The sequence below is a fragment of the Coccinella septempunctata genome, chromosome X (genome assembly GCF_907165205.1).
Source record: "Coccinella septempunctata chromosome X, icCocSept1.1, whole genome shotgun sequence".
Classification (NCBI taxonomy): Eukaryota; Metazoa; Arthropoda; class Insecta; order Coleoptera; family Coccinellidae; genus Coccinella; species Coccinella septempunctata.
Genome location: NC_058198.1, coordinates 4,571,994 through 4,599,482, shown reverse-complemented (window position 1 = coordinate 4,599,482; position 27,489 = coordinate 4,571,994). Strand labels below are relative to the sequence as shown.

The 27,489-nt window shown below is 38.1% G+C and overlaps 1 protein-coding gene across 1 annotated transcript; it reads left to right on the top strand.

Moving 5' to 3' along the window:
- Positions 1-11,300: 11,300 nt before the first annotated feature.
- Positions 11,301-15,459, top strand: LOC123322037. The gene is made up of 4 exons (XM_044909861.1): positions 11,301-11,755; positions 13,773-13,908; positions 15,016-15,183; positions 15,245-15,459. Exons 1-4 carry the CDS (start codon positions 11,536-11,538, stop codon positions 15,252-15,254), a joined length of 534 nt encoding a protein of 177 aa, XP_044765796.1. The 5' UTR covers positions 11,301-11,535; the 3' UTR covers positions 15,255-15,459.
- The last annotated feature ends 12,030 nt before the right edge of the window (positions 15,460-27,489 follow it).

Here is a 27,489-nt window from a genome sequence, read left to right as displayed (position 1 = left end):
TCCACCGACCGTTAAATAAAACTGATATATAAAACTATTCGGATTTATAGCGGAATTAAACAGCTTCATTTAAATATATTTCGGATACTTTATGGGGCCGATACTAAAACTAAATCATAAAACGATCCTGCATGCTAAGTAGTTCGACTGCTCGAGATTCAATCATCGTAAAATACTCAGCAGGGTCTTTGTTATAATGGAGCTTATTACATACATTGTGTTCGGGCGTACCTTAACAGCTTAACCCCATTTCGTACTCTCCATAAACGGTTTATCGCCAGATGTACAGACGTCTTGAAAAATCTCGAGGAGATATCTGTCCTCCTGGATCACTCGCATGCATTCCGTCATTGATATTTGTGCCAGAATCCAGGACTGTACCGTTGAATTTCCAACTAGGGAATCAACATTTTTATTCATGAAGAATATTTTTCTCTTTCGATGCCAGGCTAGTTGGTTTTATCGTCCTAATTCTTCACCAGTTTAGTAGTTGTCCATCAGCGAAACCAGAATTAAATCTATCGGCATTAAAGAAGCTCCCTGGGCCGTATTCCATGGAATTTATGACGAATTCGTTGGCGCGAATACCGAAAAAGATTTATCGCTTTTTTAACACGAACGCATAACGTGGATACGAATATCGTACGCCACAATGTTTGGAACCAGCCTCAACTACCGGACGCTATAAATCAAATTTGCAATCAGTTCTCACTTAGAAGTGCGTCCTGTTGATTTTGAAACGGTGTGACATGAACCACGGAATGTTGACCATTAATGGTAATTGGTTTTTCATTGATCATACGCTGTTTGTCGTTTTCTCTGTGGAATCGACCGCCAGTGAATAGTGCAGGCATTTCGGGACTGTGATGGAAAAGTTGCTTCAATCCATAATTTCCAATTCAGTATCGAAGCCAGAGATATGAATCGCGTGCTATTTCTATTTGATCTCTAATTCACTTTTCTAATAGCGGGGGGTAATTTGGTTTTTGTACAACCTATTGTCACAATTTTCGCGAAATTGCATATTTCAGTTCTCTACATCCATTTTGATATTGGCTTTTCATCAGGTCTAGTTGAGAAAGATGGAGATAACGATGATTTTCCATCTCCTCTGAATTCTTATGACAGTTGTTTATAGGATATTGAAGGTAAAAGAAAAGTTCTCCACTAGTAAAATGAATTGAAAATCGATATGAGTACCCTTGGGCAAAACTGAACTATGTACATTAATAGAATTTGGTAGTTTGTGCTCCAGAAATATTTTCCATCTTTGTTAGAAAAGTATTTTGACTAGGGGATAGGAGAGTTTTTTGATCGAATTTTGTGTATTCTTTCAGGAAAACCGCGCTTTCCACTTATTCAACCAGAGAATTCGAACAGAATACCAAAGAGTAGAAGAAGAGTCTGTTCAAGGTGAGTTGAATATTTTCATGATTTCAAAATAGTTTTCAAATTCCTCGAGCAGTACAGGATAAATTGAGGTTTTCGATGAGAAATGAAGGATTTTTAGCTTTTTTCAATAGTTGTTCATTATTTTGCGAGCCTGAATGAAATGTTAAGACAGATAACAGGACCACGCCTGATATCGAAGGTTACACAAAGTCGTCATAAGGATATTCGGTTTATGAAACACTCTCGTGTTTCTATTACGCCAGCAAATAATAGAAGGAACCTGATAAATCCCTTGTCCGAACTAGATTTCCTCAATCCCCATTAATCGTTTTTTCGTTAGCGACGTCAACCATTGTTTTTCGAGGGTGTCAGATAAAGCAGTAATTTACTTCCCGAACCGGGCCACCTCATAAATATTTTCGCTGTCCACTTGTCAGCTGAAGGACGTCGGAATATCGGGTAGGGTGAAATTTACTGGGGCCACACGTCTGCACAATGGTACAATTGAATTTCGGAAACTAGATGCAAACGTGTTCCATTACCGTCGACAGATTACTGTTTGCAGAGAACAAAATGGATGTAGTAATGCGTTGACGACACATCTATGAAAGGCACCTGTAGAATATTAATGGTGACCTGAAAGGACTGGGTGTGACCGCTGTTAACCGATACACAATGGCACAAGTGATTTAACATGCTGCCGCATCACCCCGTCTGATTCTATTAACGCGCTAGGGAATTCTCCATCCAAAATCTTTCGATTTTGCACCAGAATGATGGATAATGTTCCAGAATTATAATTCAAATGTATCATGGAAAAAACATCAACCTTCCATCGTAAAGGGACTTCACTAGGAGTTGTTAAAAACTTCGGTAACATAAAATTCGAAGACGAGCTAATATCAGTCTCAATGCGACGCGAATTCGGGAATTCTTCTGCGAATTTCCCTCAGTAGGAACGTCGGACAGAATCCCCGACCGTATGTCTTTCAATTAGGGCGACGCAGGGTCCACTGGTCACTGATAGATCCGGGAAAAAACACGAAATGAAACATTTTGGTTATCCGAATCGGCCCCAGAAGGGTCGCAAAATAACTTACTGATTTATTGGCGAACTGTGACGAGTTACAAGGTTTGGGCGTATTCCAGAGGCATCGCGCCGCAATCTTGAGTGACATTTCATTTAATTCCTGCGCCAGTTGTCACTCAAAGGTCTCGGCCGCGAGAGGAAGAGGAGTAAAGTGAACGCTCAACGCGGAGTCATCCGTGTGTGATACTGTTAAATTACCTCCGGAGATTACTGTTATTGATTAGGAGAGCAGCCCTTTGGCTGTGCGGCACCGGGTGATTAATTGAATTTTCATAAACATCGGACAATATACAGTTCTAACGTTCAATTTGATTAATTGATACCCTAATTCAATTTATATTCCGATATTCGTTGGGACGGAATGAATCATTCTTTTCGAACAATTTTGTGGGAGAATAATTGGAAGGTAGAGTGTCAGCTTCCCTTAGGAATTGCGCATCATTTCACTGCTCTCCGCTGATGAAAAATATCGTTTGTTTGTGTCTTATGAAAATTCCATAAAACATAAAAATAGACTTGTTGAAAACCAGAAGGTTGCTCTCCCCAAGGCCGGCCTTATCACCACCAGAATTTTCTCTACTCCAAGCCATATTTTTCCAAAGCATAATGAAAACATTGAGTAAATCTTGTCTGTGATACGAAAACATCAAGGAATATAACAGGAACAGAATATGGATAAACCAGTCACCTTGAGAAAACTCGAAGAAGAGCCTGGAAAAGTTTCAGTTGGAGAATTTCCATTTTTTGTGAATAATTCAAGTTTATGAGAACTGGCAACCTATCTGATTTGCAGATGGGATCAGTCACACATTTTCAGTCCATGTCGTGAGTTTCGGCAGTTAATTCAACAAAAAACTAAACGCTCCTATTTGTATCGAAGACCTTATTATCTAATTGGGTGAGATTTTTTTTGTGTTAGAATTGACGCCACTCACACCAAATTAATATCCCATTAATTCAATCGACTTGTTTAACTCGATGAGACTATTTATGGGTGTTTTCCGTAATTAGTGCCTCCATTTCATCAGATGACCCTCGCATTCTTGAGATATTCGGTTTTTGAATGAGTTTTGCTCTCGGTTCGTTGGAAACAACTCTTTTCTGGTTAGTTTAGAGGAGCCAACGCGTTGAAATGATGCGAGAAACGATTCAGCTAATATTTATTCTATGAATAATGCAATATTCATAGCTAAACGTAGGAGTCCTACGTTTATCTGTTATGATTTCGATAAATTCGTTTTCAAGACAGCATCCAATAGGAACAAATGTTTCAGTGATAGATAATTTTTTTCAGTTTTATCAAATAATCGGAAGAATCTTCATCTTCCATAGCCATTTCTTCATGGCTTGGACGCCTTGAAATATTCTTAATAGTTCTTTATTTTGGTAGAAACCAAGTTTTCTGAAATTTATAGTAGGATGTGTGCATTTTTGATTGAGCTCACGCATTTTTTCAATTTATATATCAAGTATCAGACAAAAAATTAACGGTTACATCCAATAACCAAGATGGATGCATCATTGAATCATACCTGTATGGACAAATTTGAGGAAATGGACCACTGAATCAATTTTTTTCCATAAGTACGTTCGAGCCCTAAGAACAACGTGAAACTCTTGGAAGCTAAATGGCGGATGCACCATTCATTCGATACAAACCTCTGACCTTTCACGAGAGCGTTTGTCCGCATCAGCATCGTCTAAATTATGACGTGTTCTATTTATGGACCCTAAAACCTTGCTGGTTGAAATGAAATTGACCAATGTAACACTATCGCACTACACTCATCAAGAATGATTTATAGTGAGGCATAAAATGTAAGAAATACTTTAACAGCCCTGAATAAAAACGCAATCACTACTAATTCTTGGAACATTTAGGACATCACGTACTGCATAAAAGAATTCAAAGTGTCCATTTTATAGCACGTAAGTCCATTGCTGTAACCAGCAATTCGAAAAAGTCGTATACATATTCGACACAATCCTTTCCTTGCAATACAACTAAGAATGTTTTTATTACAACCATCGGGAAAAAATAATGGAAGCTCTGTATTGTTGCTTTATGTACGGGGACTTTTTAATATGCGTATAAGTCAGCCCAAACGAGAAGCTTCATATTTAACCACTGATTTATGGGGGGACCCTGTTTTTCGGCACGAAATTGCGAACGGCGTGGGTGTTCCACTCGGATTCATTTTTCATTTTTCAAAGGATAAGCGGAAGAGGATTTGGCAATAATTAATCGCACCTATAGGTTTTAATGTATTCATGGTCAGGGCGCAAATAAAATTAGTGGATTTCGATTCTCGCTACGCTTTTGTCCTGGCTCAAATTCATGTACCTGCATACTGTTTCGCTGAAAAAAGTTCGTGTTCGGAGATCGCCGATGTTCTGCGAAGAAACTGATAGCTCTCGAAAATTATAATCAGAATAATAGGGGAGATAACGATGGACCTCTTAGATATTCGATTGCTTAGGTCCTAAAAGAATGAAAATGCACATTTGTAAGATCCTGGATCATATCTCACGAAATTCCAGCCCGCAAATTCCATGAAGTAATCTGATAATGACCCAACAATGAGCAGTTTTTCCGACAGCTTATGCTGGGACAAGAGGACTTGAAAAATATGCATGTCATATAAAGTTATAGCATCAATTCCACCAGTGAACAGCCGACGAGCCGGAAGTTTTCCCCCTTTAAAAAAACCCTGATCCCCCAAACCGTGAACACTCTCCAATGAATGACTCGTTAAGCCGATAGTGTTTGAATATGGGAAAAATATTTCGTCAGTCGTTAATTTGATTATAACTGCCGATGCGTGCAGGACGGCGATGGAATTTATTGCGACTTCGTGGGGACGAAAAAAACACGAAAAGAGAACGGGGAGAAAAAAGTGTTTTAGGAAGTTGGAATAATGGGAATCTGCATCAACGATAACCAGGAATGAAAACATATCACCACTCATCAAATGTTATTTGTTGGGGTCCACATGTCTGCCGGTGAATACAGTAATCTGGCCCTCTCATGTGACATTATATGAATGCGTATGCATCGCATGCGAGGAAATTGTACGTATCATTAGGCCCGCCCTAATCAAATACGTCTATCATCAAATACATGCCAATCATGAATGGCAATTTACTAGCGCGGCATGGCTATACGCCATAGCCGAAAAGGTATGTCTCCCCATCCGTTCCAAACACCCCCCCGATATGACCCTGCGAGCTGAATTACGCCAAATTATTTATGGCGTTTCATTTACAGTTTTTTTTCTCGTCGATTATTTTGATGAGACAATTCTTGTCCTGCAGTTTTAGTTTCGTTCGACGGACGATACTCCCCCCAGGTCCGATTTTTCATTTGCGGCAAGGGCGAGGCGACAATTTGATTTAATTATGGACGCTGATGCAATTATCTGCCGATGCCGGCCGTAATTGAGTTTTTGCTATTTTGCCAAAAAAAAACAGATTTCCGAACTATCACTTCTTCCTGTTTTCCTGTAGCAGTCAAATAACTGATTTTTTGTTAATAGTCCTTGGAAGGACTAAACATTCGCAATAATTCAACTTTCGATATTCTGGAGGCTATTGATCAAAAATATATGCTGCTGAAGGCATTTCATAAAGAGATTAGTCGTCTAAGGTAACTATACAACTCAAGATTGCTATATTGACTTGGAAGGAGTTAAAACAATTCGAAGAACAAAAAAAAAGAAGAATGAAGAAAGAAAATCTTGAAATAGAGTTAAAGAAATACAGAATATTTCATCTGAAGACACTGAAACTGAAAGATATCAAAAAATATCTAGTATTATTAGATTCATTTTGTGTGGAGCATTACTTTGTCGTTTTTTTATTTCTGTCTTTATACTGGAAAAGAATGAAAAGTACACCTGTTGAGATGCGACAAAACCTGGCAATATTTCTTTCCATTTCAGAAGTCACTGTTGCAATATCCCGGTTATTCAGCGTCAGGCTGGCAGGTAATCATAAAACTCATGATGACAAAGTTCATAACCCCGGTGAAGTTCGTAAAGGACTGATTGAATATTCAATGAGATCCAAGATTCAAAAGCCATGCATTGTAAATTTTCCCTTATACATCGGACAAACCTTCTTCGCTGGATAAATTTTTAATGCATAATGAGAAGAAGTGAGGAGAAAAGCGTAAGCGCTTGTAATATTTCAATCTCTTGCAGACAGGCGAAAAGAATGGACAGATAAGATTGATAACTGAACGAATTCTATCGGGAACATTAGCCGGAATACGCTATCCGGTCTGGATTGCATACACATAGTCGACACGATTTGATACGTGCGTGGATAGTTGACAGAGTAATCCATCATTGCCGCTGTCCAGCGCTACCCCATATCCGCCATACAACTCTTCAATTCACATAAAGTTACATGGCTTTTATATCTCCTAATATAATTTGTTTTGTGTATTCAATCTGGTCGCGGGTCAATGAAACGTTTTCAGGGTTGGATCTAAAAGAAACATGCTGATACACAAATTCCAAAATTGAGTGATGTTTCTACAGTTGGATCAAGGAACAACTTGTGGAAATATAAAAGGGGTGAAGAGTGTGGAAGAATTCAGACATTGATAGTGCTTATGGAATTGTTCGTGGTAATAGAAGTGTTCTGGCTACTGTATTCTCAATTTATTTATGTTGAAAAAGACTGTGTGGACATCAGACGAATAGTGGCAAATTAGATCAGTTTGGACCAATTTCATTGGTGATTTTTTCAACTTATTCGAACACAGGGGTCTTGAATCTTCTTCTGTCAGGTGTAAAAACTTATTGGACTCATAGAATACTGTTTGTTTTTGGCCTTGGGTATTTCTATATTGAATTAATTATTTTCAATCATGAATGATATTCGGATCAGATCCGATGAATCCATATCGAGCCTCCCTTTGTGTACAGCGAATTGTTCCAATCGTATAATTACGACTGTTTAAAGTGAAAAACTTGGCGGTGTCACAATACCACCGCGAAGTGCGATAATCACTCATTCCGATTGTCCATCAAATTCAATGGCCGCGGAATTTCGATTATTGTTCCCGGAATGAACAAATTGAATCGTATCGAAAGGAAAAATCGTTTTAAGCTCCGCGCGCTGCAGGTGCTCTCATTAAAATGATGTCGCTGATTGATGTACGGTATTTAGGGGTAATTTATCCCTTTCAAGTCCTCTACTATGAATTCGCTATCCGCAAATGCCGGTGGTGTTTTCAGCCGCCATCCCCTCTTTATTCGTTATGTGATTATATCGATTTCTGCTCAATTATCCGGATTATTATTTTTTTCATATCCGTGGGCTGCAGTGTCTGGCGATGGCTAGTGGCAATCCCATATGAGCGCAATTCAACGTAACCAGCGAGCAGATCTGCTTTGGGGTATTTTCCTTAAGGCCAGTCCAAACTAGTCGTGCTCGACCGTCTTGGACTTGTCTAGTAGGGGTGTGGCTCGTCTGACTTCGTTCTATCATTGTCTCAGTTGCTTGTCAAGCTTTGACTCTCGAGTCGAGGATCCGCTTCATTTGCAGGTTTGTCGTAGAGCGCATGACTCGATAAGCTCGTAATGCTCGCGCGCAAGCCACCCGAGGTACATAAGCACGAGTAGTGTGGACCGGCCATTAGGAGCACAGAACTTGTATGAGCCGAGAAAACAGAAAATAATTGCACAGTCACTAAGCCAACTGAAGAATACATTGTGATCACCATTGCTAATTCCGTCTCTGTAATACTGGCATATCTATATGAGGCCAGGAAATATATTTTTTCCAACTTCATAAGGCTCAAATTAGGCTGAGAGTGGATTATTGGTCCCATGTTTGAGTTCGCCAAATTCTCTGCAACTTTTTGACATATTTCGAAGCAAATCAGTACGATTGATTGAACACACCGTCTGATTTCTTTTCAATTCACAGTTCTATTTTGCTTATCGAAGAATTGATTGTGTCATGATTTTTGCACACATTGTTCAAATTCTTGGCAGGAGATCAGAATCAGCATTTCCATCCAACCCATTCCACCTCTATCATGAGTTTTTTATCCTACTGAACCACGTAAAACTCTTCCAGTTAGTGTCCACTAATTATGATTACAGCGATTTATCATTGTCGTTCATCGTATGCATCGATTCCATCAGGTATCCACGAATTAAGTCGCGGTATCTTGCCGAGGATCAATTCGACATTTTTCAATGTCCATTTAATGTACCGACTAAAAACACGTGTTTCATGCACATACGTACGAATTAAATAATTACCGTTCCATAGTTCGATGCTATCTTCCATATTTTTTTCATGAAGATTCCACACAGTCCACACTAGCCAACCTAAAGTTGTGCCACACTAACTCTACGATGGCGATGGAATACGGTGAAATATACGACATGTTTCGGTATTCTTAATTTTCCTGTTGAATTCACTGATAATTGGGGTATTTTTTCTGTAAATAAAGGGAGCTGTCGAAGATCTGTCCAACTCCTTCTATTTCTAGTGTGATATGTCCGTTGGAACTCAGCAACATCAAATTATTGCTTTGGTGAATTTGTAAAAATAAGAAAAATAGTTTTTGAATAGTTAGAGATTCGAATCGACTGTAGTGTTGTACCTATGTACATATTTACAACATAAATTATCCATAGATTGATCCGTGAGTTTAACAGAGTGCGGCTAGTGTATTTCGGAGATTTTATCGGATTCGGTAGCCCCAGTACGCGATTCGTTCCCTTTTTTTTTACCCCGCTGACCAGAAATTGATGGTGAGAACTGACAACTGTTTGTAAACTATCGCTGTCCACAATAAACCACTTCTATCATTCTGACCACGTCATAAACCAGTTGATCGCTGATCCGGCGATATGAAATAATTTCCACTGCCACCGATTGGTTTTAACAGAAAATTTCCCAGCGGTGCTGTATTGAAATGCATTCTGGCACGTTAATAAATGAGTTTCATCGGCGAAGTGACGTCGACATGGCTGCATATTCGTAATCGGTATTATATACATACAGGATCCGATTGTTTACAGACGGCAACTCGGGGGTGAAATTGCTGATAGATCTGGGAATACGCGTACGCTTTCGAATTTGTGAATGAATTGGGGTGTTACTGTGAAATTAAGACCCTGCGATGAAATCGCATCCCTAGTTCGAATATCAAGTTTCCAATCGGTTTTGTAGATGAGGCGTCGATAGATTCACGATATATTTAAGAGGATCGATTCACAAGAAAACAAAGACCAAATTAAAAAAAAATATATGTATCCCAGAAGCTCTTAGCCAGATAACAGATAAACTTCCGCCCTCATTATGAATTTGACTTGTAGTCACCGTTTTCTCATTTTAACCTTTCAAGCACATGAGAGCCTTGTTCGTCCTACTCTCATGGCCTCTTGGCTACCCAGACTTGCAACCGGTAGAAAACGGTGGGGATATAATTGGCAATCTGCAAAATTATTTCCTCTAAACGCCAACGCCATGGTTATAAACATGCTGACAAATCAATCAAAACCATATAGATCGACATTGCAGATGACAACAGATCGTCAGGAAGGAGGAAACCTGCATAAGCGTTCGGTTCTTGAGAAACAACGGAAACGTTGTGATAAATGGAATTGAAAGAGCGATTTCCGCGTGATAACAACGAAAGTGAAATGTTATTACGGCGTCTCCGAAGTATGTCAACGTCCATATAACTCTTACGTAACGGATAACATACTTGACTTACTCTCGAGAACGCTGCTTGTGTTCATGCTTCATTCAAGTCATGTCCGATTGCTTGGAGATAATATGCATAATACAAGTGGGCATTGCAAAATTTCTTTTCCTTTGTTCTGTTAAGCAATTCACCTTAAGCTGCTAGGGCTCCGGACATATTAATAAAAAATGGGAAGACAAGGAGCGTTTCCTTGTTTTGAGGAACCACTGCTCGGTTTCCAAGAAAAAATGTACATAATTTCATGATATTTTCAAAACTTCAGATCCGATCCACTTTTAAACAAAATCTTGTCTTTTAACGCTTTAAAGGCCCGTACAAAAATTCAGCACCATCACTAATAGTTTTTGAGATAAAATTTTTCTCTAGGTATGCGTTCTTCACGGCATTTTGCACAAGACTTCGTATTGGTACTTGAAAACTAGTCACTCAGTTTCATTTTAATCGGATCGTTATTTGCCTATAACCAAAAGCATCGAGCCCATAAATGAATTAAACCCTAAACCATCCTGAGAATTTTAAGTCGATAGATCTTTCCTTCGGATAGAGTTCATGGTGTTCTAGAAGGGAAATAATTAATTTTGAACACTTATTCTTATTTGAATGGGGAAATAAAATCATTTTTCGAAGTAAAAAAAAATATTTGTCTCAAGATCTCAGAGAGCAACTCCTCGAGTTTTAAATTTCGAAATTTCATCGAATATTTCGGCATTATTTCAATTCGCACTCTTCTTCCCTGTTAGTTAAGCACCTTCCTGCTCTATATTGTGTAGAAAATGAAAGAAAAGCTTTGAAGAAGAGAGTTCTTTATGAAATTCACAGAGTTTCTCCAATTTTGGGTTTCAAATAGGCATGCCTTCATGTCGAAACGAAAAGTGTGGAGCAAAATACGAACCGGACATCGCAATAACTCTAATCCCCAAAAATTGGCAATCCAGGTGCTGGTATGTAATACCCTTCACTGTTATCCCGGCAAAAGCCGATTCCTTTCTGAAAATGTGGCGTGAGAACAAGCCAGCAGTGCTTCCTTCAGCAAATATCTTATCGCCTCCCGCAAAGCTACATCCAGACCAACCGACGATAATCCCGTTTATCGGTCTGGCAACGAGCATCCCATGGGCCCAAAACCCAATACCGAAAATATAATTATGTTACCAATGCAGCGTTTTTCTTGATAACTTTCACTTTTACGTGGTCCGCCAGTCCACAATCCACATAGCGGGGCGAACAGACAGGTACCTTGTAAATTAAACTACAGAAGCATCCAGTCTTGCAATGTCTTATGAAACAATCGCCGACTTCAATAAGTAGTTAAACGATGTCTACAACGGGTGAAATAGTCAGGCGAATTGTGATTGTGATGTGCGTGTTGATCATCTTTTGCACCGATTACTCGGGGATGATACAGAGGCTGCTTGGGGTTAACAAGACGGAGGAGACGAATCTCAGGCCCACACCGACAAACCCTGGTTATGGCGATAGAAAAGCGCAGATTTTCATCGATGCCGATATAGAGCCTGACTCTATCAAAAATATAGGTTAGTAGTACCACGGTTTTTTTTGGGAATTCGAAGGAAACTTTTTCAAAATTCGTGACAAGCAAGCCTCAAAGCAAAACTTGAAACCTATTTTCAATGGGTCACAAGTGAATCATATTTTTTTCAAACTGGAATGATGAAATGAAACCTCGTTTTTCGGTTTGGTTCAGGAGGTTATAAATTCCGTTTATTTGAATTTATTTGTTTCCTATTCGACTGTTGACACTTATCATTTGATATCGATCTCTTCACGTGTTGTAACAACATACATATGTATAACATTTCTAAATAATACATCGAGAGAATTTGAGTTAGTCAATAAATATGATAACAAATTCAAAACTAATCACATTCTCCTTTGTTTTGAATTATATGAAGTTGATAAATAATCATCAAAAAATGATATCACGAAAACCCTCCTGACTAGCACAGTATTTATAATTCGTTTAATTCTCATCAAATGAGAAATAGATTGTGGAGGAATTTTTCCGGTTCAACCAATGGCCACCCTTACCTGGAGAAAAAGTCATGCTATGTAGATTATGTAGGATAAGTTTGGACTCAATTTATTTTTTTCACTCGAATTTACCGATGTCAATCCGACACGAAAACATCTGATGACCTCGTGGTTTCATTTGACCCTCGGACGGCTTGCAACATTCACTTCAACATTAATTTATTCTCCATTGTTTTGTTGAAAATCTTCGTGTCGAGGTGATAACTAATGTATTCGTTTACTGAAGTCCAAAATCGATATTTAGTATCCATGCAAGATTTTTCAGAAATCACCATCACAAATGAAATTTCGAGTCCAAGAATGATCACTGGCAGCGAAAATGGTGGAAGCTCTATACATAATTCGGCACTATTTTAATAACGTATAATTACTCAGATAGTTTCATATGAATATGCGGAACGAATCCCATATGGTCCACATAAAATTTATAATTTAAGCAACAAGCAATCTAATTTCAAATTAAAATATTGTTTTTGCACAAATGTCGCTATTTGAATGATTCACCAACGCTAAAAAAATAATTAATTGTCGTCAGCTGTCTTATGCTCTGAATGATTCATTCGTAATGGTACTAAAACAAAAAGGCTTTGAAATTCACGTGGAATTTGAGCAAAATTACTCTCTTCACTCGTTCAAGTAATTTATTAAATTCGTACAATCCATCTTTTTCTAATAAATTTTTTGTTTTCACTTTCCAATTCTCTCAGTTCCATGATGCAGAAAAATATACATTTCAGTCAGCTAGTCGGAGCTGAACCAGAACAGTCCCATTTAAATATCAGCTCAGTGACCAACTCAACATTTACAGTTCTTGAAATCCTTGATGTCGATAGATTGTATCGATCAAGGTGATGCAGTTTCGCCAGACACGTGGTTTTAATGAGAATATCCAAGGATATTATGGTGTTCTGATTTTCTTCCTATAATTTCTATATTCAGATCAACTGAAATATCAAATAAACTTGTTTTATTCCCTCAACAGGATGAATGAGGTCTTTTATTTTTTCTCGAGAACATATGGAATTTTCATAATGTGTACTGTTTATTCTGAACTGATTCTCTAGACCCATTTCATCCAAGCATAAAATTTTGCTTTCACCTAGGCACACAATAACCGTTAAATGATATTGTCATGGCCTGTTGAATTAGAGTATAAGAAAGTTTCATGAATTCAGTCTAATTTTCATAGTTCCGAAGATGGTTTTCCCCGGCTCATAACCAGAGAATGAAATGAAATAATCACCTTAAATTTTGAGTGTACGAGTATTTGAGTTATGTTTAGTGAACTTAATAAAGAAGGGTCTTTCAAGTTGAGCATTTAGAACAAATGAAACATCTCTTTTGCATTAATTCTTAGAAAACATTCCAACGATAGTTTTTTTTGAAAAAAAACATAAAAAAAGCTCTTGGTATGATATGAAATACTATGCTCCTTCATTATTATGGAACTATCACATTGTTTTTTTTTTTGTGAATTAAATCATCCGTTCATTTTTTCAGGTACGCCAACTTCAAAATCGCAAATTCTACAAACAATTAAGAATGCATGTTTGCCGAAATTGATATGCGAGTTGAACGCTACGCCTGAGAAAGATAAACTGAGCGAGACTGAAAAATCCCTCCTGACATTGCTTAGGTAAGTTGCTTTTTTTTCCTTCTTAGCAAATCTTTGCTGTCTGACTCCCATCTCAATTTTAATCGATGGAAAAAAATATTTATTCTGTAGTGTGGACATAAATGTCCTCACTATTGAATAATCAGGACCATCCTATAAAATTGTTCATAAAAATCATCCATATATCATACTAGATCTAGTATTTCTACTTTCTATAAATCATTTGAATTGGGTTTAGGAATCCCGTTTGATGAACTGGACAAATCCATATGTCATGTGTCGAAAAATGACAGGAACCTTTAGGAAAAACTCTTCGAATCCTTGCTCTCTTGCTAGAGAGAGTACAAAAGAACACAATTAGAATGATCTTCCATTATGCAACTCACGATTCGTTGCTCTAGAATATTTCTTTCTCATCAGACTGTTACATACATGAAGAGAGGAAAGTCCAACTGACAGACTATCATGATAATACTTTCACTATGCTGTAATAGTTAAAGTAAGTCACCGACTTGGGTTGCCTACTTCCTAAGTAGGCTCTGTTGAATAATGTAATATACGACAATCCGAGTGATGAGTATGTTTGCTTTGATGTGTTGATATTCTTCCCTTGAAGGTTCCATGTTTGAATGCACAACAAGCAATATGTGGCCTTGCAAAAAGCACGCATCGAATTCTATACCTTTGGTCTATGCTCGTGAGGAATGTTTGTGTTTTGTTGATATGATTTATATTCGATGTATTATTCATGCCAATTTATAGGTCAATGCTTTTCTATAGAGATGCAGTACCTTGAATCTGAATCTCACAAGTTATGAAGTACCCTTTTGTATTCGATCTAGTTAGAGGTAGATGTAGATCTTAGATTTGAGGGGGGTTTCATAGCAATGTGACCATAAGGTCTATTGTGTCCCTCTAGAGCTGTTCTCGCCATTACTAAGTATACAGCTCGAACTAAAGTTCTAGAGTTCTAATGGACTCTGGTATATCTACCAGGAGGTTACATCTTCAGATCCTCATCTCTTCATTTTCATTCTGGACCTTGCTTAGTGAATTTTAGTTACTTATTAGTCCATTTACTTGGTAATTACAGGTTTGACAATGGATAAAATAATTTTTTTTTTGTAGGGACACTTCTATAACGACAAAAGCAGAACTTACTTCGAAGTATCATTTCGCCGCTCACATGGGACAACTCATAGCTGGAGTGGAGAGTAACGGTTGTCATAACTTCTACCCAACCTGCCCATTTCCAGGGTTACAAGTATTACAAATGATGAAGAAGGTTAGGATGAGGTAGGTCTATTCTAATCGCGTTTGGAAGGAAATTTCATTAATGAAGAATTTTTCATTTCAGAATGACATAATGATAGATCTCATTATATCACACTTGGAAGACTGCCACATTGTAATGTAACAGGAGGCCTCATTTTTATATTGTACCACTTATGATGAAGCTCTAAGCATCATTTTTTTATGTGATATTAGGTTAAGTTATGGTCTATAATATAGGCCAACAATAATCGAACGAAATATACCTGTAATGATGATGATTAAATTGTACATATTTGACAGTTTTGATACTTTTCAGGTTGAGTATGATAAGTTGTTTCCATATCCTCTCCTTTTTGTATGTGATATTTTCTCGTTGGATTTAGGGTTACAACAGGAATTTTGTCCGAAATCGTATTTTGATTTGACAGTGAAACTTCATCAGATCAACTTATTCCTTCCTTGGAGACTGACGAAGAGGATGGCACTATAGTGACCCTATAGTTTCCAAATTTTTTCAAAAAGCTTCTTCATTATCTCTCTAATTAAGCATTTCACCTTTCCTAGCCTTTAATTCAACATAACTCCAGATAAAATAGACCCAATGAAAATTGTCGAGCATCAGAATGTATAGACTGCGTCGAGATCATTCTAAATCATTCAATTCTGTCGAATGTGGGTTGTGCATTATTTTAATTGAAATAATTGATCACACATGGGTTTCGAGTGTCGCGCTACTATTTCTAATTTCAATCTGCATAACGAATGATGACTGCAAATTAAACTGGTTTCATTTCATCACACCAGCAGCAGCAGCATGGAGTCTGGCGATAAACAAAATAATTTCCCGAGTGTTGCAGGTGCAGGCTTTATGGGGCAACGCTTTCAACGCGAAAGTGGACGAATTTATACAATTGTTTTCGTTATTAGCATGCCAAAATTAGATTACACCGACGATGAGGGTATTTTGAACCGTATTCCTACGGGAGATTTGTCAAATAGGACGTTATGTCTTTCACAAACGTTGCTTGTATCAGATTTTTTCAAACGGGAAACACTCATTGCACAATTTCTTGAGAATTTGTGTTGCTGATAGCTGAATGTGCAGTTCAGAGATATTTTTCTTCATGACTCTGGAATGTGTTTGACTATTCAAACGAACAACGAATTCTGAAAGGCAATGCATTCTTCTGACATTATTTATTTATGTTTATCCACCTGGCGTAAGGGCAAACGAAAACGAAAGTGGTTTATGAGTGATATTTTGCTGAAATCTATGAGTACTATATAATAATTTATATTTCATTCAAATAATATATTTGAGTGTGTATTAACGAACACATATCAACTTTTTTGACAAAAGGAACGTCAATCGGGGAAGAGGACCCAAATTTTGCTTCAAGTAACGAGTTATCCCTTATTTCACCCTCTCCACTCTTTACATATGCAGATGGACTTGAAAACAATAGTTCGTACGGTGACGACACATAATGTGGTAATTAATGGTCGACTATTTACAAATAGTGTGTATCTGACTGATACAAAATGCCCATCTCAATCATCTAATTATTCTTGCCGAGTTTGATAACCCTTTGAGGCATCCTGCGCCTGATGGGTATGTAAATAGGGAACCACACTAGTTTAGCCAACAATTAGAAACAGAACCGTAAAATACTCGAGGTGTTTGAATAAGAGCCCGTTAAAATATCCTCCAAGGCGGGTGAAATATATGAGGTTTGCACCCCTTTCACTTTGACATCGATTTAACCTGATGGGTGGCTGAACTGTTGGCATTGTCTGTGTACCTCTCTGTCACCGTTGTCACTGATTGAATTTACACAGGGACGCGAATAAACGGTTGAAATGATTCGATAACTTTGTTCGAAATTCACCGATCTAGATATTCTCACATTCCATGATGATAGAATTGGAAAATTTTCTATATCTGTTGAGAAAATACGACCGTTCTCTGTTGAATTCATATTTACCAAATTTGTGAATATGTTGCTATGTTTGCCAATTGGCGAATGCGCTCTAAATTTTCATAGTAGGCGTTATATTTTTCAATATAGTATTTAACATGAAAGTGTGAAATCGAACAAAAGGAAACCACCTTATTCTCTTTCTCAAGCAAATTGCCAGTATTTCCAATCCAAAGAATTACTTCATATCGAAAAGTTTTAACAATCAGCACAAAACAAGAGGAAACTGAATGTTAGGTTTTTCTATCTATCTTCTCATCTGAAACACAATGAACAACACTAGAAAAATTGTTTTTCAAAGTGCTGTTGAGCTCTGATTATCAGAAGCAATTTTATGAAGAATTCAGAAGAATTTGAGTGTGTTGGAGACTTCTCCAAACGGCAGGCAGATCCAATTATTCCAGGATCTCTGATATCAAAACTCCCATCCATATTGACATAAACGGGAAACAAAAGGAAGGATTTAAGCCGGCAATTCATCACTCCGATTGATCGACAACGTTAGATAAAAGACCCATACCGTTGGTCTCCGGCCAACGGCATCTGTGATCCTGCATGGTGCGAGCCTTGGTTAACCCAAGTCGTAATTTGAATCATGATGTTGACATTAAGCCCCGCAGAAGTAATCCGTCACAGCATAACGCCAAATACTTTTTTAACGCCGGCAAAAAGGGGAGATAATGTTTCGAATCGTCACCACCCGGTTTCAATTCCATTTCGCATTATGCCGATCGGGGGTTTTCATCTTCGAAATCCTAAAGCCCTGTGACGAAATTAATTCTATTTACAAGCCATTGTCAGTTCGATGTCATGTCACTGCCTTTGTTCGGATGCAAATGTCAACAGTTTGATTTCGATTGAAGTTAAAAGGAATTAAGAGGAGAATACATCTCGTTCCACGTCGAAAATGTACACAGTTTTACGTTGAATTCTCGTGGAAATACGTTTTTGGCTCTTCCTGATATAAATTTGAGGTATATAATGACGCTTTTGTATTCATTTCAAGAAATTTCATTCAAAATCACCCGGAACATAGCCCTTGAAAAATACTTGAAAAATATCATATTGATGGTTCACTTTTTGATTTTTCTCAATGAATAAGTCACACTGTAGCAAATTTCAGCGAGCATAGTTACTAAGAACTAAGACCAATGTACAGAGGCAGATGAGGATCATATTTTAGGCAACACATCTTTCAAGTCGAACAAAACCATTTTTTTTTTCAGTATATCGGTCTACAATTTTCAACCCTCGAATCTAATCGATTTGGGCGAGAATCGACTCGATAAAACTCGAAAATTGTACTGAGCTATCTGCAGTAGTTCAACGAATGCCAGGTTTATAGATCTTCTCATTCATTGATGATGTTTTCATGTGATGATTTTTCGTCAAAACTAAACCAAATTCAATTTGTCATATCTTCGATTTCTCGTATATTATCCTAATGCTTCCACACGATTGTTTACAGGGGACTGATGGTGAAAAATGGAAATTGAGAGGAGAAGAGAAGAAATAATCATGTAAGTCATTTTTTTTCTAAATGCCGAATTGATATTGCAATTGGAAGATGATGAATCGTGTACCTGCATGAGTTATCGGTACATAATATGGTCTACAATTGAAAATTATGCCCAAAAATGGCATGCATATTTCTAGGCATGAATTCAATCTGCCAGATCAAACAATAATTGATATTTTGGAGAAATAGAGGTAGAAATCATTGATTTTAATGCAGATTTCGAAGATTTTCTTACAATTTGCAATTTCACTTCACATTTTACGTTCTGTTCTCACAGGTTGTGGGCGTGTATTATCTGATATAATAAGATATTCATCGAGTAGGAATCCATACTCATAAATCATTGATTCGTCTTTATCTGAAGGGACAGCAATGCGTAGAAAACTTTTTAATTTTGATAAGTTAAACTCGGTACTTCTTAGATTACTATGATTATCATATTTAACGAACGAGGACCATAAGTCACGTGATCATATAGTAGAGCCATTTAATCCCCTACAGCACCTTAATTGACCTATAAATAACTAATTGTGCCCCAATTATTACATACAATTGATAATTACCGAGTACGAATTAGAACGCAAATAGTAATCACAAATAGCTATTCAATAATTGATTAGGTCGATATATTAGCAGTCGATTTTACCCATTTTCACGTTTCGTTGGAAATGAGATTATCACTCAGTAATATGCGTTTTAAGTTTTGTAGCTATTTGATAACATTCTATATCGAGCTTGGAAATGTTACAGTGGGGTAATTTCAGACAGTTTACGAAATATTGCAGCAACTTTTCATAATGAGTTCAACTCATCAATTTTCAAAATGTATTGTAGGTGCTTTTCTAAACATTCACATGATAACCTCAAGTTCACATTGAGCTTGATAAATTGTCCGTAATTGCTCAGATTAAAATAATTGTTATTTTACGCTTTATTTAATACGAACGAGAATTGAGGCGAGTGTTACTCTTGAAAAGTATACGCTCGCTCACAACTAGATGATAAAATGAATAATTGTTCGAGATTACTTCAGTTCTACTTTATGAAACATGATTGATAATAGGGCTCATATAATTCATTTGGTATTTTATGGCTTCTAGCTTTCCTCTGTTGCTTATCTTTCTCAATCCTTCTCAACACGACGAAATTATAACTCTACACCGATGACGACAAAAATTCAATGTAGAATAAAACTTAGTCACATTTGAATTCAATCAAGCAAAGGGAGTTACTTGTCTGAATTTATAAGCCGCCTTATTTTTATTATACAGGAATAGATTCATTAGAAATATAGAAAATTGTTTCTCGATGAAATTCATGGCGAAAGAGTTATGGCTCGAATTTCTTTGCTTCCCCCAATCCCTCCCACATCAAAGGGAGTTTCAGAAATAGACTCGTGGTGGGTGAAATTTGTTCTCTAATTCTCTTCGATACATGATGTCTATAAGCAATCGTGAGAATGTCTTTAATTTACTTATGGGGACTGGTGCCTCGAGCTTTTAATCCCTTTATCTTCCCTCAAAAGTTGAAGCGATCCATCAAATGTAAATTTTTTGAGACTAAACGTCAACATCACGGTCGATATGCGCCTTGGTCCACCCCCTGGTTCAATCAACTGGATACTTTCTTCGGTTGAGAGAATCTCCGGGCCGACTAACCCCTAATAATTTAGCCGTTTTAATAATCGCAATTGTAATCCGCAGACGCCTAGATCTTATCGTCGTAATCACTGGTTTCCTTTTACCCGTTGTCACTACACTGACAGGATTACTGCCTTCCCCGATAATCAATTGCTCCCCAAAAGCGAAAAGATTACAAGACTCGGTCGGGTATCAACCCAATCCTCCCTACATAATAAATACATTCTTTTGTGGTACTCCTCGAATGGAATAAAAACAGACGCACACTTCGGGCGTCAAGTAACAAACACCCTTTTATTCGTTTCTAGTCAAATGTAGACCGAGTCACGTGGCGTTCACGCCATCGTCATTAAAGCGTGGACGCGAGCTGCGCACGGGCAGGCGACGGACAGGAACGAACTTGTTTCTCCAGGTTCGCGAAAGAAGGAACTTGTTCTGCACGAGGATGCAGAATGCAGATGATTCGATTAAATGCACCACAGTTAACCGTGAATGTTGTAGGTACTCGCAATATTCTTTCCCGCATTTCTATTCACGCACCAACAAGATTAGATCCAGCTCACAGGTCCAAAGTGGATGTTCTCTTTGATTTTGGGAGAATTTGACTTAGTTACATTTGCAACTGATGCTCGAAGCAGTCTAAACGGTTTTTTATCGATTAAAATAAATTAGTCAACAGGAATGGTCAAACCCTAGGGCCTTAACTCAGTGTTTTCGTTAGATCGTTATATCGAGGAAATTTTCGTATACAATGGAATCGCTGGCGATTCAAGATTCGTGTTGGATTCAGACTTGGTGTCTATCAGACTTGGATTGCGTATCCGTTTCTAATAATTCTTCATCTTGACGATCTCAACATCCAACGCAATCCGGTGAACCTGTTCGCCCTGGTCTGCCCCTCCCTAATTTTCAAGGGTCGCGGCATCCTCCATTGGACACAAAAGAAACGTCAAATCACTGGCTAAACTTTTCGACAAATTCACTCTTCGCGTTAAGTATCAAAGGAGGAGGGTGCCAGAAATGTGTAATACATGAAGCAAACAAAATGCGGACGCAACACACACACGCACACACCCATCATCGAGGCATATTATCTCGGCTCCCGCTGGTCACGTGTCCTGCGAAGGGGAAACAAAAGCCTACGAACGAATAATTTCATCTCGCCCAAGGTCCGATCTTTTATTTTCCTATTTTTCCTAACGTACGAGCAGTTTTTTAGGGGTGGCGAGGAATTAATTCCGTGAATCGATGTGTATTCGTCCCGTTTTCCGGAAACAACAATGCCGAAAATAATTCGATTTGGGGCGTCCGTCGGTGTTAAATGGTCGGACATAATCATTTTTATATTCCGCCGATAACTGAATCGATTTAGATACTCGAATCGGCAAGTTATCCAAACTTTTTACAGAATCAAGTTGTAGATGGACAGAGCCACGAGTTTTTTTACCCTTGTTCAACTTCATAAACACATAGGGTACCCATTCAGGTCTTGAACTCGCCCATCGATGCTTGGCACCCCAAGAAAAAATTATTCTTTCAATATTTCCAACAATGCCAATAACATGGAATCCTGTCCAATTGTTCCTATTGCATGAATTTTTCTACCAATATCAATGGGTTCAACTAGTAGATCGCTACTTCAGTTGGTCCATCGCTTGTGTGACCACAATATATTTTATTCAGTTTTTCTATTTCACTTCTTCTTCCAAATTGGTAGGTAGCTCTCAGTTTTCTCTTTTGTCCATAATGCATGATTTTCCATAAGTGGATGAAGGTACACAATTGAGTTTAACGAAAAATCCTCCTTCACTCATCGCTTGAGACCTTCTTCGACTCAAAATTATTAAATTAGGGACATTTCGGCTGCATACAGATATTTTCTGACTGGAAAAACTCAGATTGTCGTTTGGTTTGAATGTCAAACATCTATCGTTTGTATCCTTCACATCTAATGATGACGAATGGAGAACTTCCACACTAATTTATATCGATAACGTTCTACTTGGATGTGAATGACGAAGCAGGAATTTCTTGAACTGAAATGAGTTTTTCTCAGCGTGAAATGGCCATATGAAGTTCCACCGCATGGCGGGGATATTCATTACTATTTTCCGATAGTCCTAGTTGTTGCTCGGTTTCCATGATTTGCTCATAAGCAACACAAGCCCACTTTCATCATATAGTCTCTCGATAAAGTGATAATTCTTCTCATAAAGTTTGCTCCAACAGCAAGCATTGTGTCGTTTGTTCAGAAAAAATCGGGTAGGAATTATTTGAAAACTTCCTGTCACAGAGATATTTCCTTTGGATCTGAGGTATTCGATTTCTGCACCATGAATTTCATTATTCGAAAAAGGAGGAGTTCGGAATACTAAATTTCATTCTCAAGTGGTACTCTCGCTATCGGATAAACTCGAAAAAACAAATTCGAGCAGAAAATCGGCGTGAAGTAGAACAACAATGAACGAGCGTCGTATTGTTTTCACTCAATTGCTCCTTGTTGATCGTTAGGAATCGGGTATGAATAAAAAATGAACCCGATTGATTACTTCTGCACACTTAACCGCAAAGCTTGCTCCCCTGTTCTCATCAATTCAGCTCCGTTCGGGAATCATGCAATCATATTTTATGAATAATTCGATGTGTACGTTCCCGAAGTAATAACGTGCGCTTCATTATACCGCGAAAGCTTGAGGCCATTCGAAAAAAACCGCAGTTGGAATTGTGGAATGAATTAGAATATTCTATAGGAGATGTTGAAGAAAAACAGAGCATTCTCAGGAACAATCACTATGATTTTCTGAGCAGAGTCGACATGTATGAATACTGTCAATTTATTCCCATGATCCCACGATGATTTTAGGCAGGAAAATACATTAAACATGCAGGAAAAAATTCCCATAAGAATGATACATATTATAATATCATATTCATCATTGATTTTTCCTATCGATAATCGATATTATTCGACCTTCAAAACGAAGTCAGCTGAATACCGGTTTTCTCATATACTTCGGTATTTTCCAATTTCTAGCCGACAGTATGCAGATATATATACATAGTGGCAATAGCAGCACATGTTTCGATTTTCATCGTTACAAAATCAGCGTTTCCCACACGACCCCTTTTCGGGGGCAGATTTACCAGCACCACTCGAACTTCTGACACTTCAACGGGCGTTTCTAAAGGAGGAAACGATATGTACATGGAACAAAATTCACCACGTTCGCCCCGACCTTCATTCATTTACATATTTTCGATCACAAGCCATCATCCGCGAATGCAGGGCTATTATACTGTCAGTTGTCACAAGTACCCTCACGACAAGAGCTACCCCATTGTGGTTGGAAGATTGAAAGAATATCCTTGCATTTCTCCATTCTGTTCGACAAAGAAAAGCGAGCGAGATGACACTAGCTATACAGGGCCAAGGATCAAAACCACACACATGTACCCTGACATTACCTAAAGCGTGAAATTGGGGATAATTACAGCAGGAATGGACTGTCAATTCGAGGGTTTTCTATGACGCTAGCAGGGCGCGCCATCGTGACATGTATTACTTTTACATTTCACGCCTGCAAGGGCGCTGGCAGGGGGAAAGTGACTTAGGACAGGATGTGTCCTAAATATTTCTTCCTCACACCTATAATCATGTATTCCCTAGGTTCTAGGTTTATTTCAGGCTGATCAGTTGTCAGTGGCAATACAGAAATCATTATCTTTTGTTCAAAATTCATGATTTTAGAAGGTGTTGCGTTACACTGCGACCTTAAGATCTACAGCTAGCAGTAGCAGTAGCTGGTATGGCTTCAAAGAGGTTAACTCCTCGTCCAAAGCATTTTTTGCGTTGGCTAGCAATGGTGAGGCATTCTGTCACTATCCAGTTTCTGCTAGACCCATACTCTTTAGTTGAGGTGCTTCCTAGGCGACAATGCCCTGTAAAGAATTCAGTATCGCTACGTCACATTTCTGATAGTTTCTTTCTAGGTGTGTTTCGAGATTTTCAAAATTTTGATTGGTCGGAACCGAAAGGTCAAAATGAATCGGCAGTGTCCTCAATGATTTTTTATCAGTTCCACTTACGGCTAAGCTATCATAATAAACACGAACTGGTGAGCAATTAGTCGTCGACGAGATAATATTGATAACTAATAACGGCAATTAAATATAATAAAAACGGATAATTTGTAGCGCGACATGTAACTAACGTACGGATATCATACATACATTTCAAGCGGTCATGATAATTACCGTATCTTGTAATTTATATCGATTATTACGAAATAGAGGAGCTCATTATGAAACAGAGGAGCTCGACATCAAATAGGAAGGGTTCTTTGATTGCCATAATTCAGGATTTTTTCAATATGTCACCGGACAATAGCAGAAGCAATGTAGAATTCTATACAGCAAGTACAGGTTTTTCCCTGTACCTTGTACCTGTCAAGTCTTAGGTTTCAGACTTTCATATTCCAAAGAAAATGTATCAGTTCTTGAGTTAAGTAAAGTTGTCACGCCTTTGGATCGAAGCCTTTATGCTGGTATAGTCGTTCGCGAAATTCCAAAGAACGGGATGAAATGGAAAAACTTGAGTTTTTCCCCACCCTCTGAGTACACTACCAAAAGCTCAAATTTTTGCACCAATTTTTCAAATAAACTTGCCGAAAAGGTATTTCACGATTTCAGAAATATTGTCAATAATTTGACGCGTATATCATTTATTCATCTGCCACCAAAGTAAGGATAAAACCAAATGAAAATCAGTTTCTCAGAAAGTTAGATGAATTTTCTGGAAAAAATCGTGTAAGATTTGTAGGGGGTTTCCATTTCCATCGACTGAAAACCAGCTCAACTTGCCGAGGGTCGAAAGCCCACATAACGTTCAGGAACTTTACGAATTTTTAATAACTGGTTGATTAGTCCCCCGCAACTGGAGAGTTATCAGCCAGTAGGTCTTCAATTAATTCATTTCGGCGAGAGAAAACGCGTCCCCGTTAATTTTTAGTCTTCTGGAACGAAACACGCAATGACCTCCCCCCCAAAGTATCACCCTCAATTCGGCGCAGTTATTAAATTTCATATCTGACAATTAGGAGAGATTTTTCCGGACGACGTCTGAGAGACGCTTTGAGCGCGAAATTGCTATAGGATAACTGGATGCGTTCAAAGGTTTCTGATAATTAAAACGCGACAAATCATAATTCATTGTCGCGCGGGCCCGACATAAAGACCGAAAATGAACGTAATAATAATAATGGATAACAAAAGATCCATCCGACGGATTCGACTTCAAAGTGCATCGCAACACGTACAGTATAGAGAGATCGACCCCTTTTTTCCAGTTTATCCCTCAATGCCTTGTAAATCCTGGCGGGCGTATAACAGAATAGAGGCTTACCGCGATTTTGTCATGCATCCGACATTGTTCTTTTCGCAGATTTGAAGGAAATTCAGATGGGGTGAGGATTCGCATCACACGGTCGGATGGCTTTGGAGCCACATACACTGCCCTACGAAAGGTAGGACACCTTCAGTTGGATCATGTAATACATAATATTTAACGGAGGCAAGATGGTCCAGATGAAAATAAGAATCCTTCGAAATTCAGGAAAATATCGGATTAAGATTCGGATAATTCGAAAATATTTCAATTCTTTTATTTTCGCATTTTGGGACAAAAATGGTCTCAAACGATTCGTGAAAAATTCTTGGTCAAATTTAACTTTTCTGTCCTTACATAACATCCAATAGAAATGAGCTGGGAACTAGAACTTTTCAGTGAAAAATAGGAAATTCTCAAAAAGATTCCGTTTTTTCTTATTAGTGTCATCAAGGTGCTAAATTTGGCATAGAATTTCTTTAACCTCAACAGTATTCATAGATGGGTGGTATGAAATGCTGTGATCTTCATAAAAACCGCTAATTGCATCACAATCACGTGGAATGGGCTATACGTTCCTCGGTTACATCCTCTCCTCATCGATGTCATCTCGAATTATTCCAAGGATAATCTTCATTGAGAAAAAATTCATTTGGTTAACAACGGTGCCCATTCATCGTCCTCTTTTCGTTCAAGCAGTGTATAAAAAGTATCAGAAGTAGTCACTTAGTCAGGTAAACGCAAAATCTTATTATGTGTTATGGCTAGGGGTGAATAATTTTCAATTTAACCGGGGGATGATGGCGGAGATTACTATTGTGCTCCACCTTTGGTGTTGGGGACTCACTATTCACGTTGCCCATCACTAGGGAATAAAATTGATACACGTTCGGGTTCGAGACCAGTACTTATCCCCGTAATTGATGATTTGCGAACCGAAAACCGATACGTATATCCTTTTCGGATGCAACGATGAAGAAAAAGATCAAATAGGATGTCATTGCAGTGGAAAATATGGCTTACACGAATTACATCACCGCTGGAAATATTTCTGTTATCCTTTCCGAATCACGAAAATGAATTGTGGAATGTAATTTGATCCCTTGCTTTTCAATGATTAATGTGAATTTATCGTGTTATATGGGATGTTCAATTGTCAATGAATTAAGTGATTGTTCTAAAAATACGGTTTGTTTCTAAATATCTGACTTTTGATACTTATTGAAGTCGCTTTTGGCTCCGATGGCTTGATTTCAAAGGATGAGAACTGAGGAATGAAAATTATGGAACGAATCCTGAACTTTATGCAGTTTTAACGTGGTCTTACAACCACCGAAGATGCACAACGCTCTGGAAAGCAAAAGGAGGTGGCTACACTGGAAGAGTGAAGTTGCAGGAGATAATTGACACTTTAAAGATATCACAGAGACATGTGGAATTTATTTTGCATTTATATTTGTCCATGAGAAAGCTCTTTTTAAAGTGGTTTCCGCGTTTGCTCACAGTTCATCAAAAATAACAACGTGTCGATGATTCTGAGAGCTTTTTGCAGTTTTGTCTTCGGGATAACGATTTTTCCCATCGGTATGTTACTATGGAGGAAGTATGGATCCACTACTACACTGCAGAGTCAAATTGACAGTCAGCTGAGTGAACTACAGCAGGCGAACGACTTCCAAAGCAAGGCCATCAATAGCGGAATAATATATCGTTATTGATGCGTTTGAAGAAAGAAATTTCCAAGAAACGGTCACGAATTGAGAAGAAAAAGTGCTCATCCACCCTATTCTCCAGATTTAGCCCCCA

Coding starts and splice junctions, on each gene's coding strand:
- LOC123322037 (XM_044909861.1), top strand. CDS start 11,536: ATGTCTACAACGGGTGAAATAGTCAGGCGAATTGTGATTGTGATGTGC. Junction 11,756..13,772: donor TGACTCTATCAAAAATATAG/GTTAGTAGTACC, acceptor TCATTTTTTCAG/GTACGCCAACTTCAAAATCG. Junction 13,909..15,015: donor TCCCTCCTGACATTGCTTAG/GTAAGTTGCTTT, acceptor TTTTTTTTGTAG/GGACACTTCTATAACGACAA.